This window comes from Sceloporus occidentalis, unplaced genomic scaffold, assembly GCF_023333645.1.
Source record: "Sceloporus occidentalis isolate IW3139 unplaced genomic scaffold, rSceOcc1.0.p SCAF_454, whole genome shotgun sequence".
Classification (NCBI taxonomy): domain Eukaryota; kingdom Metazoa; phylum Chordata; class Lepidosauria; order Squamata; family Phrynosomatidae; genus Sceloporus; species Sceloporus occidentalis.
In genome coordinates, this window is record NW_028317434.1 from 214,570 (window position 1) to 232,431 (window position 17,862).

The 17,862-nt window shown below is 39.4% G+C and overlaps 1 protein-coding gene across 1 annotated transcript in view; it reads right to left on the bottom strand.

Annotated features, from left to right (window-relative positions):
• The window catches only part of LOC149271875 (F-box and leucine-rich repeat protein 13-like), a 51,080-nt gene extending 44,316 nt beyond the window's left edge, over window positions 1-6,764 (bottom strand). Inside the window, exons 1-3 of the mRNA XM_089507044.1 lie at window positions 6,678-6,764; window positions 4,595-4,690; window positions 3,119-3,254 (exon numbers count right to left, since the gene is read on the bottom strand). Coding sequence (XP_089363170.1) covers window positions 3,119-3,254; window positions 4,595-4,690; window positions 6,678-6,764 — 319 coding nt within the window. The remainder of the gene's footprint in view (window positions 1-3,118; window positions 3,255-4,594; window positions 4,691-6,677) is intronic.
• Window positions 6,765-17,862: the final 11,098 nt, after the last annotated feature.

Here is a 17,862-nt window from a genome sequence, read left to right on the forward strand (position 1 = left end):
GCTGTCAGTACAACAACCAAACGTTCTTATTAAACTATACATTATGCATGGTCAATTCTTATAGCAGGTGATCTCTGGCGTTGGGCCTTTATAAGGTGGAGTTAGTGGCTTGAAGCACTGAATTCTCTTGGAAACACTCGGTACAGTGTTTAACAAACAGTTTGTTGCAAGGTTTTCCCAGATGTCTGGGAATCTATTTCAGATGTTCGGGGTGTAAGCAGATAGATGTATTTATTAATATTCATTTCAGTACCACTCAACAGAAAGATTTCCAGGGCTACACGTAACACAATTATATATATACACACACACACATATTATATATATTACTATATGGGAAAGATATTTAGAGTACGGAAAATGTTTTTTCTTTCATTTTTGTTATCTTTAAATATAATTTAAATGTAATTCATCTTTAAATATCAATGTTTTCTTTATACTGCCACTAGTGTTCTTTGGGACAGCAGCATTATAATAATATATAATAAGGTTCCGGCAGGGGAGGGGGGTCTGCTAGACTTACTTAGAGGAATACAATGTTGGGACAAATCTACAAGAGAGACAACATATTTTCCTTTATATATATATATTTATATATACCAGGGCATAAACCGTGGCAAATTACATCACTGAACCGCTGGGGGAATTCAGACACCCTCTACAGTCGATTAGATGATGATTCATGGCTGAAAGTATTAAGTATCACCATGAAAAGGAGGATCCCCAATTTAATTAAAGTGGAAAAGCCTTCTCATGGGGGCAAAAACTCATCCAACGTATCACACTTTGGTAAATACCCCGGCTTGTGTCACACCAGGTGTCTTGTAGAGCTTCCTTTTATTCACACAACGTATAAAGGAAGGTTACTTTAAATTACATTATCTTCAATTAATTTTATTGAATGAGAAGAGTGATAAGGGTTTGGAGTCACTGGTGTCCATGATGTCTTATCACAGGAGCGTTTCCGACACAGTTCTCAGCTTTTATCAGTTGAGAGGTTCTTAGTTGCTAAACACAAGATGGATTCTCAGAACAAGAAGACGGGGAAACCATTCAAGAGGCGCTCGTCAGAGCCATCAGACCTGCCCTTGAAGCGGTTTGTGACTCCGTTCTTGGAGAAGCAGCCAGGAGACAAAGAACCAAGCATCAGCGGCCAGAACAACGTGCCGGATCCCAAGAATTTACCATCACAATGGGTGCTGGAGCAGGCCACGACCACCAAGCTGCTCACGTGGTTTGGGACGTTTATCTGCCGCAGGTGTCCTATGATACCATTGCTTGGTCCCAAGGACCCCGTCCGTTGGATTCTCAGTGTGGACAGAGCCCTCTACCTCCAAGGATGGCAGACAGAGCGATTCCTGACATCGGCTAATGTCATCTTTCTGTACCTGGTGAGTAGAGAGGTCATCTGCTCCAACCTGCTCAGCAAACGGCAGTTCCGGGCAGCGCTGATGAGCTGTCTGTATGTGTCCTTCTCCTACACGGGTGCAGAGACCTCATACCCTGCCAGGCTCTTCTGTGCAGGCAGCGGGAGGGAGGAATTTTGGAGCAGATGCCTGGCTATTGCTGGAGTAATGAGCGCCGACATGTTGCGCTTGAACACCGACCCAGGGTTTTACGCTTAGACCTTTACACATCTGAAGGCTGAAGGTGACTGGGAGAGGAGCGGAAGACAGACCGGGAATGATTGAGGAGGAGAGAAGCGGAAGACAGACCAATACTGATTGTGGAGGAGAGGAGTGGAAGACAGCCTAGGACTGATTGTGGAGGACAGGAGCGGAAGACAACCCGGGACTGATTGGGGAGAAGAGGAGTGGAAGACAGCCCGGGACTGATTGGGGAGAAGAGGAGTGGAAGACAGCCCGGGACTGATTGGGGAGAAGAGGAGTGGAAGACAGCCCGGGACTGATTGGGGAGGGGAGCTGAAAACAGTCCAGGACTGATTGGGGAGGGGAGCTGAAAACAGACCGGGACTGATGGAGGAAATTATGCCTCCTGTTGATGTGTCTAATTCTGGATACAACTTACCTTTTAGTTAAAAACCCTAAAAAGAGTCATTTCTTATAATAGCTGAAAAAGGGAAAATGTATGGTGTTATAAAGGATCACTGAGTGTTATGAAGAGCCAACCCCAGTGACAAGGGAGGGCTGGCAGCCTAGGGCCTGGGGGGGCAAGTCTAGTCAAATGCATAATGATGTAATGGGATGGGATTGGGAGTACATCAATACACTTAAAACGTCACCCCTGAAGCCACAATTTACTGTAATTAATCTTTTTAATAAAATATGCAGATGCAGAGTAAATAACACAAAACCTTTTCTCTCACTGATTTCTGGGCCTAGAAAGTTTTGTCCTCTGAAGTGACTACAAATTCAGGAGGCCGTTTTTATCTCTGGATAAGTAAAATTAAATAGTTCAATGTATTCCTATATTTAGGAATGTAGGAATTTAGGCTCTGCCATGTTGACACAAACCAGTACAGGCTCTGCCACACCAAAATCCAAAGACACAAACCAGTACAGGCTCTGCCACACCAAAATCCAAAGACACAAACCAGTACAGGCTCTGCCACACCAAAATCCAAAGACACAAACCAGTACAGGCTCTGCCACACCGAAACCCAAAGACACAAACCAGTACAGGCTCTGCCACACCGAAACCCAAAGACACAAACCAGTACAGGCTCTGCCACACCGAAACCCAAAGACACAAAGCAGTACAGGCTCTGCCACACCGAAATCCAAAGACACAAACCAGTACAAGCTCTGCCACACCGAAATCCAAAGACACAAACCAGTACAAGCTCTGCCACACGGACAGCCAGGCACATACACCAGGACAGGCTCTGCCACACCGACATACCGGCAGTTTTATGCTGTCACTAAAGTTTTTATGGAGAGCAGCATTAAACTAAACCTTTACAAATGTGTGGGTTACTCATTTATAAAAAGCAGTATTGCATTCTACAATGCCACAGGTATGACATGTTAAGGTAAATGGAAGGGGATCTACCAGGTGTATTTGTACATGTAATGTGCTAGGGACTTTTCTGACCAAGAAGTACACAACTCAATGCATGATGTGTCCTTTTAAAATATCCATGAATAAAAATACTTACTGATTGCTTTAAATGAAGCCCAGTGGAGCGAAGAACAGCTACGGAGATTTAAGCGTATAACGTAAGGACGGCACTTGCGTAAAATACTGACCACAAATTTGTCCTGAATGAGATGCCTCACTGTGAAAAAATCAATCTACAGAAAGTAGAAAAATATGGATAACATTAAAAGCAAAAGAAATTACTTATGTTCAAAATATACAGTAGGTACGACCATGAAAAAATGGGTATGTGGGAAGGCAAGTATCAGGTTAATTTTCCAATATATTAAGAATTTACTAATAAATATATACCAAATCATTCCTCCACCAAAATCTGTAGAGATGACTGGGAGCTGCCCAAGGCCTAAAGGTCCCAGTCATATCTAACACTTAACTCTGCACCACCATCTTATGGCTTGTTTAGTGGCGGCTCACCATGGGGCCTGATTAGTCCCTGGTTTTGCAGCATAGGGGCTTTCATCCCGCTTGATCTGCCCCCATAGTCACCTTAGCCAAGATAACATTACTGGCTCATATGGGTATTACAGAATGGATATATCCTATTGTCTGGGTACAAGGCTGCTAACACAGGAGAATACAATAAGAAATGAGAGAATTAAGTAGTGTGGGTGAAAGGGCTTGGCACAACACACTACAGATTTTGGTGGAGGAATGATTTCAAGATCAGAACTGTTAAAGAGTGGAACTGGTTTCAGTCCTCGGGATGGGAAACACAACAATATACACGTCATAGAGGGGAACTGTCTTTTTGACAAACAAGTTGTGTGCATATGGGTCTTACAGATAGCCCTGCCTGTGTCCACATGTTTGCTTCCCATTGTTGATGATGCGCCACCCATGTGCTCAGCTAACACTACCATTTTGTGGATGCTTAGCGTGCAAATTTGGCAGTAATAGTCCTTCCCCACCACAATAGGTAACATTTCAATCTGCTAGGTCTTTCTCATGTAAAACTGGCTTTGCATGTCAATTGACTGTGGCTGACTGGCTATGTGTCACAGGCATAATAAAACTGGAATTCTTTATCACATATCGGGGTGATACTCCGGAGTTTAGAGTCTTTATCAGTAGAGTCTATGTTTGCTCTGCTGTTATATACATATTCATTTGTCATATATAAGGCTGTGAGGATAGCTGTGAGGATAGCTCCAGAATGTGTTTTCAATTACCACAAAAGCTGCACCTTTTGTGGAGTTACCACAGCGTAAGAAATTGTGATTTATATGATGTGTTTAAAAATGTATATGTATTTGTGAAACTTCACATAGAAACATAGAATTGAGGGTAGATAAGCACCAGTTGGCCCATTTACTCTGGTCATTTTTCTTGACCTTGGCCTGGAATTAGATTCAGGGTAGCTTTATGCCATGTGTGTTTAAATTACCTTCCTGCATTAGCCTTCAGCACTTCTTATGGAAGACTGTACCATTTATCTAATACCCTCTAACCAGTTACATTCAAAAAGTCTACTTACACTACTCCAGAGTGAGCTATGCTGTGTTATTATCTTCCAGGATCGACAAACCTGAGCACATCTTGCCAAATCTATTAAATCCACAAAACCAAAGATCTGTATAAACACAAGGAACAGCAAGCATAAATTATGTGCCAACACCAGGTAAAAAATGGAAGCTAGCGTGATTTTTCAGGCAACTTATTCTAAATACACTAGAGGGATGTAAAACAAAAACAGACCTTATTACAGGGCTCGATACACCCCAAGCCCTGGATCTCCGTTGTGACCAGAAATTGCTTCCAGGTCCAGCCAAGGTGCTTACCTAGAGTTGGACAACAGAGTGTCCTGAAGAGCCCACGATCATTAGTGCCACTACCACGGACATAAATGATTCTTTTATTAATTCCTACTATTTTAAAATCAAGTCAAAAAGTCTAGAACGCCAATTTAGGGAAGTGTAGGGTTTAAATTAAAAGTGTGCATCTTTTCCATGAATCTAACATGCTGTATAATTACAGAACTTGGACTAATTGCTTTGGTGGACATTTAAGTCTTATCATTTATTTGTGATTTACTTGTAATAATACACTACTAAATTATCAGGCTGGAAAATGTAAAGGCCAACTCCCTCTTATAGTATGAACAAATCGATAATATGATGGCACTATATAAAGAAATAATTATATATATATTGAAAAAGATAAAAAATGGTTTTTAATTTAGAGTTGCCAGTCGGCTTGAAACCCCACACAGGTTTCAAAACATGACTTCAATGGTTTAATAGTGTCTGGCCACAGTGCTCCTGCTCTTAATGACATGCAGTCTCCTCCATTTAAATGTTGGACATCCTTGTTCTACACACCTGCTAAACTCAGGCTAGATGCCAGACTGGTGTTAAAGGATTATGGTATAAACTATAAAAATGAACTATAAACCAGGGATAGCCAACAGTTTGCAAGGCAGCCAGAGAAGGTTAAAACGTGGAAACATGACTGCTTCTATTCAGCCTAGTGCTTACTAGGAATAATGGGAAATGCACATGCTTGGAAGCTGGTCTACAAATATTAACATTCACATACAAAATGAAGCCATAAAATTGCATTTCTGCTACACTTTATTTGCTTAACATAGTAGAAAGTGAAATGAGTATTTTATATAATTGAAATGGCACCTTTATTGAAAAGTACTATTTGTTAGAAGGTACATTCAAATATTCTGCATAAGGTGAACTATGTGCAGTGTTTGTAATTGGAGTATGTTAATACAATGCAATGTTACTTGCTTAGTATTCAGTTCCCTATTTACCCTATGCTCTTCACATGAATAAGTACATTTTACAGTCATTGACATGGTTGAGCAGTTCTCAGAATCTTTACATGTACTCATATTACTTCTCTTGTGTATTAAGAACACAATATTTTCCAGCTGGAAATGTTTTCACAACAGACTTATTAATATTGAATCTGGTGTGTCACTGGTAGAGAATTTGAACAGGAAAATATTTTATTAAAACGTGTATTGATATTTTTTAATGCGTGAGGAGTGATATAAGGGCCTCATTATGATATGAGAGTTCATCTTTGATCTTACGCTAGAGAGAGTTCACTAGCTACATTATTGTAATCAATCTAAACAAAAACAGCTAAAGAAATTCATTAAAACTAGCAATTCAAAAAATACATGCTTTCCAATAATATCCATCACCAGTTTCCTCAAGATGCTCTGGTCCAAGCAGATATCTTCTACGGTGCTGTCATAGACACCCGGATCACCACTACATCTTAGCACTGTGTTACTTGTGTATAATGAGTGTTAATAGTGCAATTAAGCCAGAACATTTGGCAGAACTCGTCCCCTAGGCCAGCCCTTTCTGGGACCATTTCCACTTTAATATGCATATTATATATATATATATATATATATATATATATATATATATATATATATATATATATATATATATATATATATATATATACACACATATGCACACTATATATACAGTAGTTGTCATTATCATTCTTCAAACACCATTCCTGTTTATTTGGCTGATTTTTTTATAACACGACATTCTGTTCTGTCTGCATTTCTCGCTTTGTACCTTGAGAACAGCCTTGAGTGGTAACTGTGAAATGTCATCTTCACCTTCTCTTATAGAAGAAGAATTTAAACTTCCATAATCTTCCATGTCCCCTCTTTCCAAGCGCTTCCAAATGAGGATGAAAAAATACATAAGTCAGCGTTAAAGTGACATAAAAACATTTATTTTTAATGGATGTTGTTCCACTAAAGCCCAGCGTACATTAATATTTATTACCATTTATTTATATACCATCACCAATTTACACAGCACGTTTCAAAGCATATTCAAAGCGTATGACAAAAATAGAATCGACAGGTTAAGACAAAACCAACACATTAGGCTTGCAAGGTTATACATCCAAGGCTTTATAATTGCTCTATGAGAGGGGTATATGCATTAAATGGCATCAGCATAAATACAAATCATATAAATGATGGAAATGGGCCTTTCCAACAGATTCACATTGAGAAAATATTTTTAAAAAACATGGTCAGTCTAGTTAGTAGGCAGATTAATGCAAGCTCTTTGTGTTAAGTTGTGCTGTGGTAGGTGAAAAGGGCTTAATGATAATAGGTACCCCCACCCATTTAATGCCTATGGGTCATTTAACATCTTTGGACTACATTGCCCAGTAAATATATCGGTGATTACTATACATTGGTACATGCAACAATATTTTTATAAAACACCCAATACAATGTAGCAAAAGCCAATGAAATTGTCAATTTTACACTACACAACTATGCTGAATAATAAAACGGTAACAGAGTTCAGAACAAAAGTATTCTTTCAGAGAACATTTCTGAACTGAAGGCAATGCTGTAAAAAATAAGGCACATTTTCAGCTGGAATCCCACACGAAGATAAGCCTGGTTAAGGTTCTAAGAAGCTGGTGTTCTACAAGAATGACATCATACGGCCGGTTTCACATTACTACACTGCTCAATTCTCTGGATGTTTCAACAGTTCTTTTAAAGTAGTCACTTGGTCTTTCAGTACCAAAGGATCTTTGTGGTATAACACATTATTCTAGAAGGAGCAATTTGTTCTGACAGTGAGTAGAAACTAAAAAACATAATATTTTTAGAACACTGGATTCCAGAGGGTCTACAAAAACCTATATGACTTTAAGAAGATGCTGTATAGGCTTCATGTACTTCTTTTATTCTTTTACGGTATTTTAAAGTTCAAGACATCTGTTTTTAGGATGAGACAATTGTTTTAACACGCTTTAGCACTTAACATTTTTATCTTAGGGAAGTGCTCCATTTCCTCAACTAAATGCTAAGTTGTACCTAATACAATAGTGACTGTTGTATTTTTTATCTTGGATATAATACCCCAAAGCTGCTGGATGTACAAATGATGTAAATAGGTACTAATAAAAGTACTCACACTTGTTGGCAAGTCTAAACCCTTCCTACTTTTTTGTTTGTTTTCTTTTGCTCTATGTATTATGCTAGAACAGTAACAATGTAGGTGTTATTTTCTATATTTTCTATCTGCATTGCGTATTTTTTAATGATAACAGAAATCATATTAATGATTGCACTGTCCCCTCTGTAGTCTGGTTATTGAGCCACTTTTGGCTGCTTCAAGCAACCAATTATTGGCAGGCAAATGCTCTCGCTATAATCCTGTGAGCATCTTCTGCACATGTGTGCAGGGGTCTTGTTACAACGCCTGAAACTCTCATGCAAGCTGGCACTGGCTGTGAATATAACGCACAAGTGAAGGGGCAAGCAGGAGATGTGTTCAGCAAAACATAGTTAGTAGGAGAACTGTTACTTCAACTCTGTGACTTCACCATAGATTGTGATTGTTCAGAGAGGTTTTACTGCAGGAGGAGCTTGGCTGGCCTGTTATACTGCATACCTCTTCAAAGTTTCCTCACTCACTCAGCAATGCATTATACACAGCAAGCTCAGCCCTGGTTGATGGAGAAACCTCTCAATGTTGGTTATTAACAGTAAATAATGAAATGAAGAAGTTGAAACCACAGTTTCAGAACAATGACATATCTTCTTATACTGTCTTGTCTGATGGGTACTTGGTTATGTCTGGACATTTAGTAGTGGTTAGAACTTTCATGCATCTTTGTCTATGGTCCACTTGAATATAATTCCATGGGATGCAAGTTACTATAGCCTTCTGATCCCAGGCAGAATTGAACCGCAAAATGAAGGAGGGGTCCAACCCGGCCTTGATCTGCCCATGCATAGACAGACTAAGGGAAAGGAGTCTGGAAGGTCTTCAAATGAAGAAACACAGCTGACAATACAAGCTGGGTCAGGAATCAAATTGTTAAAAAGGACACTAAAGCACACAAAGGCAGATGATTTGGCTCACATGAGGGGCATGAGGAACTATGGCTAAAGGCTAACTTTAACTGTTGTCAGGTCAGATATGCAAAAAAACACCCCTCAAATAGAATGGAGACAGCATTATATATATATATATGTAGAATAGATGCTATCTAGGGCCATGTGTGCCTCTGTAATGATGACCAGCCATTGTGTAGGATATGTGAAATGGCACTTCCTCTTTTTGACTAACACCTATACAAGCCACCATGGGTGACACAGAGACAGGTAAGTGAATGACACGTGGCTTTAAATTATGCCTCTTATCAACAAAGAAATCATGTTGGCTCATAACAAAAAACATAATTCACAAGAACTGTGAAACAGACATGAAAAACAAATCAGCATACAGAAGTGGCACATAACTGGGCAATCATCCCTTTTACACCTATTACTTGGATGGTATTTTCATTTTGGCTTATTTAATAAATCTCATTGGCAACATATCCTTACCATGGAAAGATTTGTTGATGGAAAGTTTTTCTTGTGTTTACACTGCAAAGCACTATGAACACACACAGTATATTTTTAGAGCCCAGATCTAAGATAAGAATTTCTGATCCCTTACTTGGGGCCTGTAGACTAATTTAAGACAATGTCAGCTTTACAGTGTTCTTTCAGGCATACCTCAAAGTACTCTCTTTTCTTTTTAGAGTCCTGGGTCTCAGCGTTCCACGCTTTTAAGATTTTCTTCATTAAGGCGTCATTTAAAACATTCTGAATTCTGGTTGCTGCCACTAAAACAAATAAATATTGAAAGAAAAAACTGTATCAACTTTGATTTGCATCCAAACTAGTCCTTTTCTGAAATGACACTTTTCAGGGTTGCGCATGTGGACCACTAAGTGTCTGCCTGATAGATCCATCTGTTTTCCAATTGTGAACAGGGGAGATTGCTGTTAAAATAGTCACATAAGACAGCTAAAAGTAGTGGAAAACCCATAGAGAACAATCGGAATCATATTAGTGAATACCTATGGCAGCAACATGTTATTTATAAATATATATATATATTTTGGGTCAACAGCAATTAACAGATATGGGAAAGGCTGAACTTGATGGATGCATGTTTTTTTTCAGCCTATATAACTATATATATAACTACATAACTAAATATATTTCTTAAAGGGGACCGAGAGAGGAAGTTGTTGAGTCTATATGTAAAGTCTAGGTTCCCCTTAGCACATGGCTAGCACAGTTATTATTAAGGAGACCAAATCAATATGAACAGGATCAACCATCTATCAAAATATAACCAGTTTCTGTCGAATAAAGACAGTTGGTAACATTTAGCAAAATGAAACAACATATATGAAAGTGTAACATTCTAGCACCTATACAATGTGACACTAAACTGTTTTGGGATAACTTATGTTCTGTTTGTTAAAGATGGCAAAACAGCATAAGGAGCAGAACACGGAACACTCTGATTTTTCAGATACACACCCAGGTCATCCAAAACTGTACGAGTCATGTATTACTGCAGGGAAAACATATTTGGTATGTGTTGCTTGCACGCATTTCTATTAAAAAACAACAACATTTCTTGTTCTCTGCAATCATATCTGAAATGCAGTTTCAATATTAAATTTGCCAGTGTGACATTGGGCAAACTGAAAAATGAATATATGTCTAAATAGCTAAACAAGGCAGAGTGTGTAAGTTTTTTGAGAGTGAAAAACTTACACATCTGTTGCTGTTTGCGAGTTTTTGTCCAAGAATTCCACCGATGTATGATGGATTTCAGTACAGTATTCGCATGATGGGCCTCAGCAGTCTGCAGTTTGAGCTGTGTGTTGATCTTGTTGGCCTGCCTCCTTGAGCAGAATTCTGTCCATGCACTGGCAATGATAGAAATCGTAAATATTTGATACAAGAAATAAAATCCATGTAAGACAATCTGATACGCAACACTGGGTGGGTGACACACAGTCTAGCAGGTTGAGCAGAGAGGGTATCACCAAATTAATATTCAGGCCATGCCAATTATACAGGTTTATTGCAAAACTGAATACATATGTATAGATCGCTATCTAAGATACTTGCTTTCCAAAGTGTGATTGCGGTTGAAAAATGTCTTGGGGTTGTGAGGATGTGCAAGGAAGTAGGTAGAGCAGTTTGAGGGCAAACTGGAATGAAGCAGGTAGGCAACTAAAGATTTCTTAGACTTCTTAGACTTGGGAGCATGGCTATCCAACCAATTATTGATGATTATGTCTGGGTGCACCTCATAGGACATGCGTGTATGGTAATTAAATACATGTACTGCTGTTAGGAGAACCTGAAAAGCTTCATTTCTGGTGTGACCAGATATCTTACTCTGTCCAGAAAGAAGTGAAATGTGTAGCTGAAACTTACAGGTCTATTATTGAAATAAATTATATTTAGTAGTTATACATGGGTTATTAATTTACAGTAACTTATGCTTTATGTCAACCGAATAAAGTATTGTAAACTTAAATTGACCTTCTTTAGGAGGACTTAGCCTCTTCATTCTTTGGAGTTTCCAGAACACCAAATTGCTTTAATTACTGAGAAGCAAATGAAAACACATGTATGCGCTGCTTTTCTTTTTTTTGTGATATTTATTCATACAGTGCCAGATTTCAGCATTGTTTTTACCACCTGACACAAGTTTAAAATAGAGAAAATAAACAGAAACGCAAGTGAAACTCAAAGTAGTAAACCGTCCATATGCCAGGAACGTGTGAGATGGAATACTGGAAACATTTAATAAACTGCTTTATACAGACATAAGGTGCAAAACAAGAAGAGGTTCATTAAAAGGCAAAAAATATATATATTTCTAGTTTTGTAATTGCCTATATTACTTTAGCTGAAAAAGAAAACTTTAATTATTAATAGGTAGTTTGTATATCATATGACAATAGCAAGATTATAGAAGAGATTGAGATCTGTCACTGTTAGGGGAATGGATGAGATCCTTTATGAGAAGTGAAGTAATGGCAGCCTGTCGGTGCTTAGAGTGGTGTATGGGGAAGACACTTGGCCCTTTTTCTACCTATAGGATGGATTCGCTTGTTTTTGACCAGTGATGGAGAATCAATGCCTTGTTTGACTGTGCTTGGGAGTGATGAAGAGCTGGGTACATGAACTGTTATATATAAGCATATAGGTCATGCAAGCACATTTAAGGCAAAGAGGAAAATATGGAGCAATCATTGGAGCACCCCCATTGGATTCCTTATTGACTTTCCTCAAATTTCTTAATTTCAAAAGATTGAGCCATCATAAATATGACCAATGAATTTTTCTTATCTTATCTTATCTTATTATCTATAAATAGATTCTATATCATCTATAAAGTGATGATCTTTCATAAACACCCTGAAGTGCTGGTTTGCATGTTACTTGCACTCAGTTTGCATATGTATGTATCATATGTATAGTTTTTATTCATTTATCAACAGATGTTCATAAGACAAGTGTAGTCATATAGTAAACACAGTGGTCAAGGAGACATTTTGATTGGGATAGCTAACTATAAATCCATTAAGAAAGGATGTCCCTGGCCCATAGAGCTTACTGTTTATGTATGTATATGCATCTATATCTAGCGATATAATATGTACAGCTGTAAACAATTTAGAACCCTCTTTATACGGAAGAGTAAAATGTCCACCGATACCCGAAATGGTATTAGTGACAAGGATGTCTTTTATACGGTCATAAACTCTAAAAAGCTTCAATTCTGCGATATCACTTAACAACAGGACAAAGTCCTGGAATAAAAGCTTGGAATATTCTGCCAAAGTGTAAGACTTCGCAGTAAAGTGCATTTTAAAAGGAACACAATTTGAATATACTTTGTCAGGTTGTAAAGTACTCACTCAAAACAGAGTCTTTGCAAATTGTTGATGTAAAATGAATATGCCTTCTTAAATAACTCCGGCGACACCTGAAAGGAAAAAGGAATAGTACCTTACCAGAAGGATCGTATGTAACAGTATCTTTTTTGCTAAAGTACAGAATTGGCAATGGAAAAAGCACACCGCATTTTTCTTCCCAGGTGACGCATAGATTCACTGTAACACACCATTTAGGATAACCACTCAACTTATTCTCAATTTTGGATTTAGCAGATGAATATAGAGTTTAAAGGAAATCGTTGGTGCTTCTGGAACACATAAATAAATAATTGTGGAAGAAATAGTGACATCTCTTTGAAAACTTGGTGAGTCTAAATTGACTTACCTGCCTATTAATATATAGGGGTTTATTTACTAAAGTTTGCTGTTAAATTGCAGTTATCACCAAGAATTGTGAAAGGACCATCGTCTGTGAGTTTATCCTGCAAGAAGAGCTGATCCGACCCCATATAATAAATAGCTCAAAAAGGTATAGAATTGCACCGTGTTTGCCATAGAAACAGAAGAAGCTAATTTGCTAAAGATTATACTTTTATTGGCTAACTGACTGATTGCAATGGATTGCAAGCATTTAAGACTATCTATTAGTCATATTATCCCAGGTATAATATGTCTGAAGAAGAGACTCATAGATAGATATTCATAATGTAAAGGAAACGGGCATTACAATTATCAATATTTATCCATCAATAGATACTGATAATTGCAAACCACCGCAGAGTTTTTTTCTCTCCTTACTATAAAGATCAGCACAGTATTACCAACACGTCTTCATCTTGTCCAAATAGGTGATCCAAATAGCTTCCGGCCACAGCCTTTATTTTAGGTTTCTTAGTTTCATCAATAAACACATCCCTGTAGCAAAAATGTAAAGCAAATATTCTTACCACCGCTTAAGGCAGCACTATAAATATATTATTTTACATCATGTTTTGGTTCTAAGCTAAATACATAAGCTCAAAGATTGATTTACGTATATTTGTTGCTATAATTCAAACAAAAAATAACCTTTTAAAAGTGCACCTGTCACCCTTTTAGGTAGGAAACATTGCCCTATACATTGTGCTAATGAAAAGTGAATTGCATTTTGACATTTTAATAGAAATAAAACTACAAACATGTCAGTTGAGTGGGTTTTAAACATGGCTTCTGTACGGCTAAACAACTGTAAAAACCATGATTTATCACAAACAGAGTATATTTGCATTTTTCAAACGCAGTATTGCTTAGTTACCAAACTAATCGAAACTTGGATTGGGCTAAAGTCAGTGGTGGGATTCAGCCGGTTCGCACTTAAAGTGGTTGTGCAGCCTATAACTGGGTTTAGGATCCAAATCCCCCACGGCGCTGCAGGGGACTTGGATCCTCCTTCCAGCAGCAGCGGACGTCTGTGCAATGCAGACAACCTCGCTGCTGCCGGCGGCTCCACCCACCCTCCTCACTGAACGGGGCTGTCACCGCCCACGAAGGTCACTGAGTCGCGCTGGCCAGCTGACTCAATTCTATTTCGGATGAACGTGGACAGCTTCTTAAAATGCCACCCCTGTCGATTCGAAATAGAAGTGAGTCAGCCGGCGCCGCTCAATAACTTTCGTGGGCGGCACCAGCGCTGCTCAATGACCTTTGTGGGCGGTGTCAGCCCCGTTCAGTGAGGAGGGTGGAGCCACCGGCAGCAGCAGTGGGAATCCAACAGAGGGCAGCACGTCGGGGTCTTCAGTCGGGTAAGTTGATGTTGCTGGGGGCATGCTTGGCAGTGTGAGGCTGCGACAAAGATGGTTATGGGAGACTGGGGGCAAAGGCAAACCCTGTGCCCAATTTCCTACAGGCACCTTTGTCAATAGATAGCTTCCCATAATCTCATGTTTAGTGACAAAGATGCCTATGGGAAACTGGGGGCAAAGGCAAATTCTGTCTGAGTCTCTGTGTGCGTGTGTGAAAGACTGCCTGAGTCTCTGTGTGCGTGTGTGAGAGACTGCCTGAGTCTCTGTGTGCGTGTGTGAGGGACTGCCTGAGTCTCTGTGTGCATGTGAGAGAGAGTGCCTGAGTCTCTGTGTACGTGTGAGAGAGAGTGCCTGAGTCTCTGTGTTGTCAGATATTTTATGATAGAAAACATGTATTCCACATATTCTGTATTTTACATGAACACAAAATGGAGTCAGATCCATTTTATTTTACTTAATCATGTAGTGATTATTTCTTTTTGTCCTTGTTCCCTCTATAATAGAGAACAAAGGAGTATTCATGTATAATGATGTTTCAGCGTATATATGATACAATTAATTTTATCTTCCATGAGAAAGTTAAGGAGTAGACGCTGCATATCTTTAGAAATGTAACTTGGAATGGGGGATACATGGTAAGACTACCAAGGCCTGAGTTACTATCTAGGAGGTAACACCTGGCGATTAGGGTGACCAAGGATAAATTCCAAACACATATGTAATGGTTTTAAATTAATTCTTAGACCAGAGCGTCTCTCACAGGTAAATTAAGAAATTACAATGGTGTAAATATGAGTAGAAATTCTAATTTTAATGGGTAAAACCCACCGTTATGATTGGAGAATTCCAATCAAGAGGTGGAGGCTATGATAATAAGCTCTGTTTTTAAGCTTATGTCTTGGATAATTAAAAAAAAAAAGAAAAAGGACGGACTTATTCACCAAATTTACCCCAGAGAATTGGAATCTTAAGATTCTGGCACCATAGTTCACTCTTGGAGTTACTTTGAGTTCTAACCTATATAACTGGTAGAAAGTTATATTCTTTTTCACTTAATTTCTTGCCAATAAACCTGGATTAACTTCTACAAGGACCGGTGGGACAACAGCAACAAGTGGTGGTAATTATAATTGTTTTATTATTCTGAATAGAAATGAATTTTGTCTTCTTCGTATAGAATTCCCTGTTTCCGGGAAATAATATATTGCATTATTGTATATGGCGGCTTGTGAGACTGCAGCTTATAACCCGTGATAATAACAATAATGAAAAGGTATTTTTACCTATAGATGAAGTTTGACACTATTTGCATCTATTAGGAATTTCACTAATACTCGTAGACATTATTAAATTATTTTTAATTTGTCATATTAGTTGAACTAATATTAGAGAGATAGTGATATTTTTATTACTGCCCTGATTATTATCAATTTTTGGTTGCTGAGTGGACTGGAAATTAATTGTGTGTTAGACTCATATAGTACTAATTCATATTGATAACTATCGATAATATATTGTATTTGAATTGATTTAATTTTTGACATGTTTTAAGAACTTTGTGTTTTATATTATGCACTGTGTGACTCATACATAGATTTTATAAATTGTATTCACAATAAATAAATATTTTTGATTGACTATCGTGGCGATATCTATCTAATTTGAATTATAATTTTCGGCGATCTGAAAGAATTTAGGATCGGAGATAAAATATAGGGTATCTCCTTAAATTAATATTGTGGATGTGGTACTACAATATTTGGTAGCGTTGTTATTTTGTGTGTGTGACGAAATATTGGTTTTGCCTATTTTGTCTCATTAATATCCCTAACAGTGTACGTGTGAGAGAGAGTGCCTGAGTCTCTGTGTACGTGTGAGAGAGAGTGCCTGAGTCTCTGTGTGCGTGTGAGAGAGTGCCTGAGTCTGTGTGTGTGAGAGAGACTGCCTGAGTCTGTGTGTGTGGGAGAGAGACTGCCTGAGTCTCTGTGTGTGTGTGTGTGTGAGAGAGAGTGCCTGAGTCTCTGTGTGCGTGTGAGAGAGTGCCTGAGTCTGTGTGTGTGCGTGTGTGAGAGAGACTGCCTGAGTCTGTGTGTGTGGGAGAGAGACTGCCTGAGTCTCTGTGTGTGTGTGTGAGAGAGACTGCCTGAGTCTCTGTGTGTGTGTGAGAGACTGCCTGAGTCTCTGTGTGTGTGTGAGAGAGACTGCCTGAGTCTCTGTGTGTGTGAGAGAGACTGCCTGAGTCTGTGTGTGTGAGAGAGACTGCCTGAGTCTGTGTGTGTGTGAGAGAGTGTCACGATCCGGGACGTTCTTGTCCCGAACCGCAGCGGAGCCATTCTCCCGAGTACCCGCGGATAGCGGGTACTCGCCATTTACCTTCCCCGGTGCCCAATCTTCGGTGCCCGCGTCCGGCGGGCACTCGGGGTCTGCTGCTCCCCATGCCGCCCCTCCAGAATAGGGAGGAGGAGCACGCACACATGCCACGCCCCCTCCCTCTCTCTATGCATCAGTGGAGATCACGCTGCACGCACAGCTCCACGTCATCAGCTGGGGGCGGGGCTTGGAGAGGCGGCAAGTTTAAAACCTGAGCACTGACACTCATTCAGTGCTTGGTTGTTGTTCCCAGCTGAGCTGTTCCCTGCTGCATATTGCGTTTACTCCTGATTTGGTTTGTTCCTGGCTACTCTGCTATCTCCACTCCTGACCCGGCTTGTCTGATTACCCTCTCGTTGCTGACTCGGCTTGTTCCTGTTTACTCTGATTTCTCCACTCCTGACCCGGCTTGTCTGAGGATCCTCATGTTGCTGAACCATTGCCTTACTCCTGACTACGTTACCTTCTCCATTCCTGACCCGGCTTGCTCAACTATTCTTTGGACTCTGTCCGAACCGTTCCTGTTGCTACCTTTCCTGCATACTGGATTCCTTACCTGCATTTACCAACAGAAACATTACAGAGAGAGACTGCCTGAGTCTGTGTGTGTGTGTGAGAGAGAGACTGCCTGAGTCTGTGTGTGTGAGAGAGAGACTGCCTGAGTCTGTGTGTGTGAGAGACTGCCTGAGTCTGTGTGTGTGTGAGAGAGAGACTGCCTGAGTCTGTGTGTGTGTGTGTGAGAGACTGCCTGAGTGTGTGAGAGAGACTGCCTTAGTGTGTGTGTGTGTGTGTGAGAGAGACTGCCTGAGTGTGTGTGAGGTTTTTATTTTTTAGTACGAAATCTCGGAAGTGGTTACTA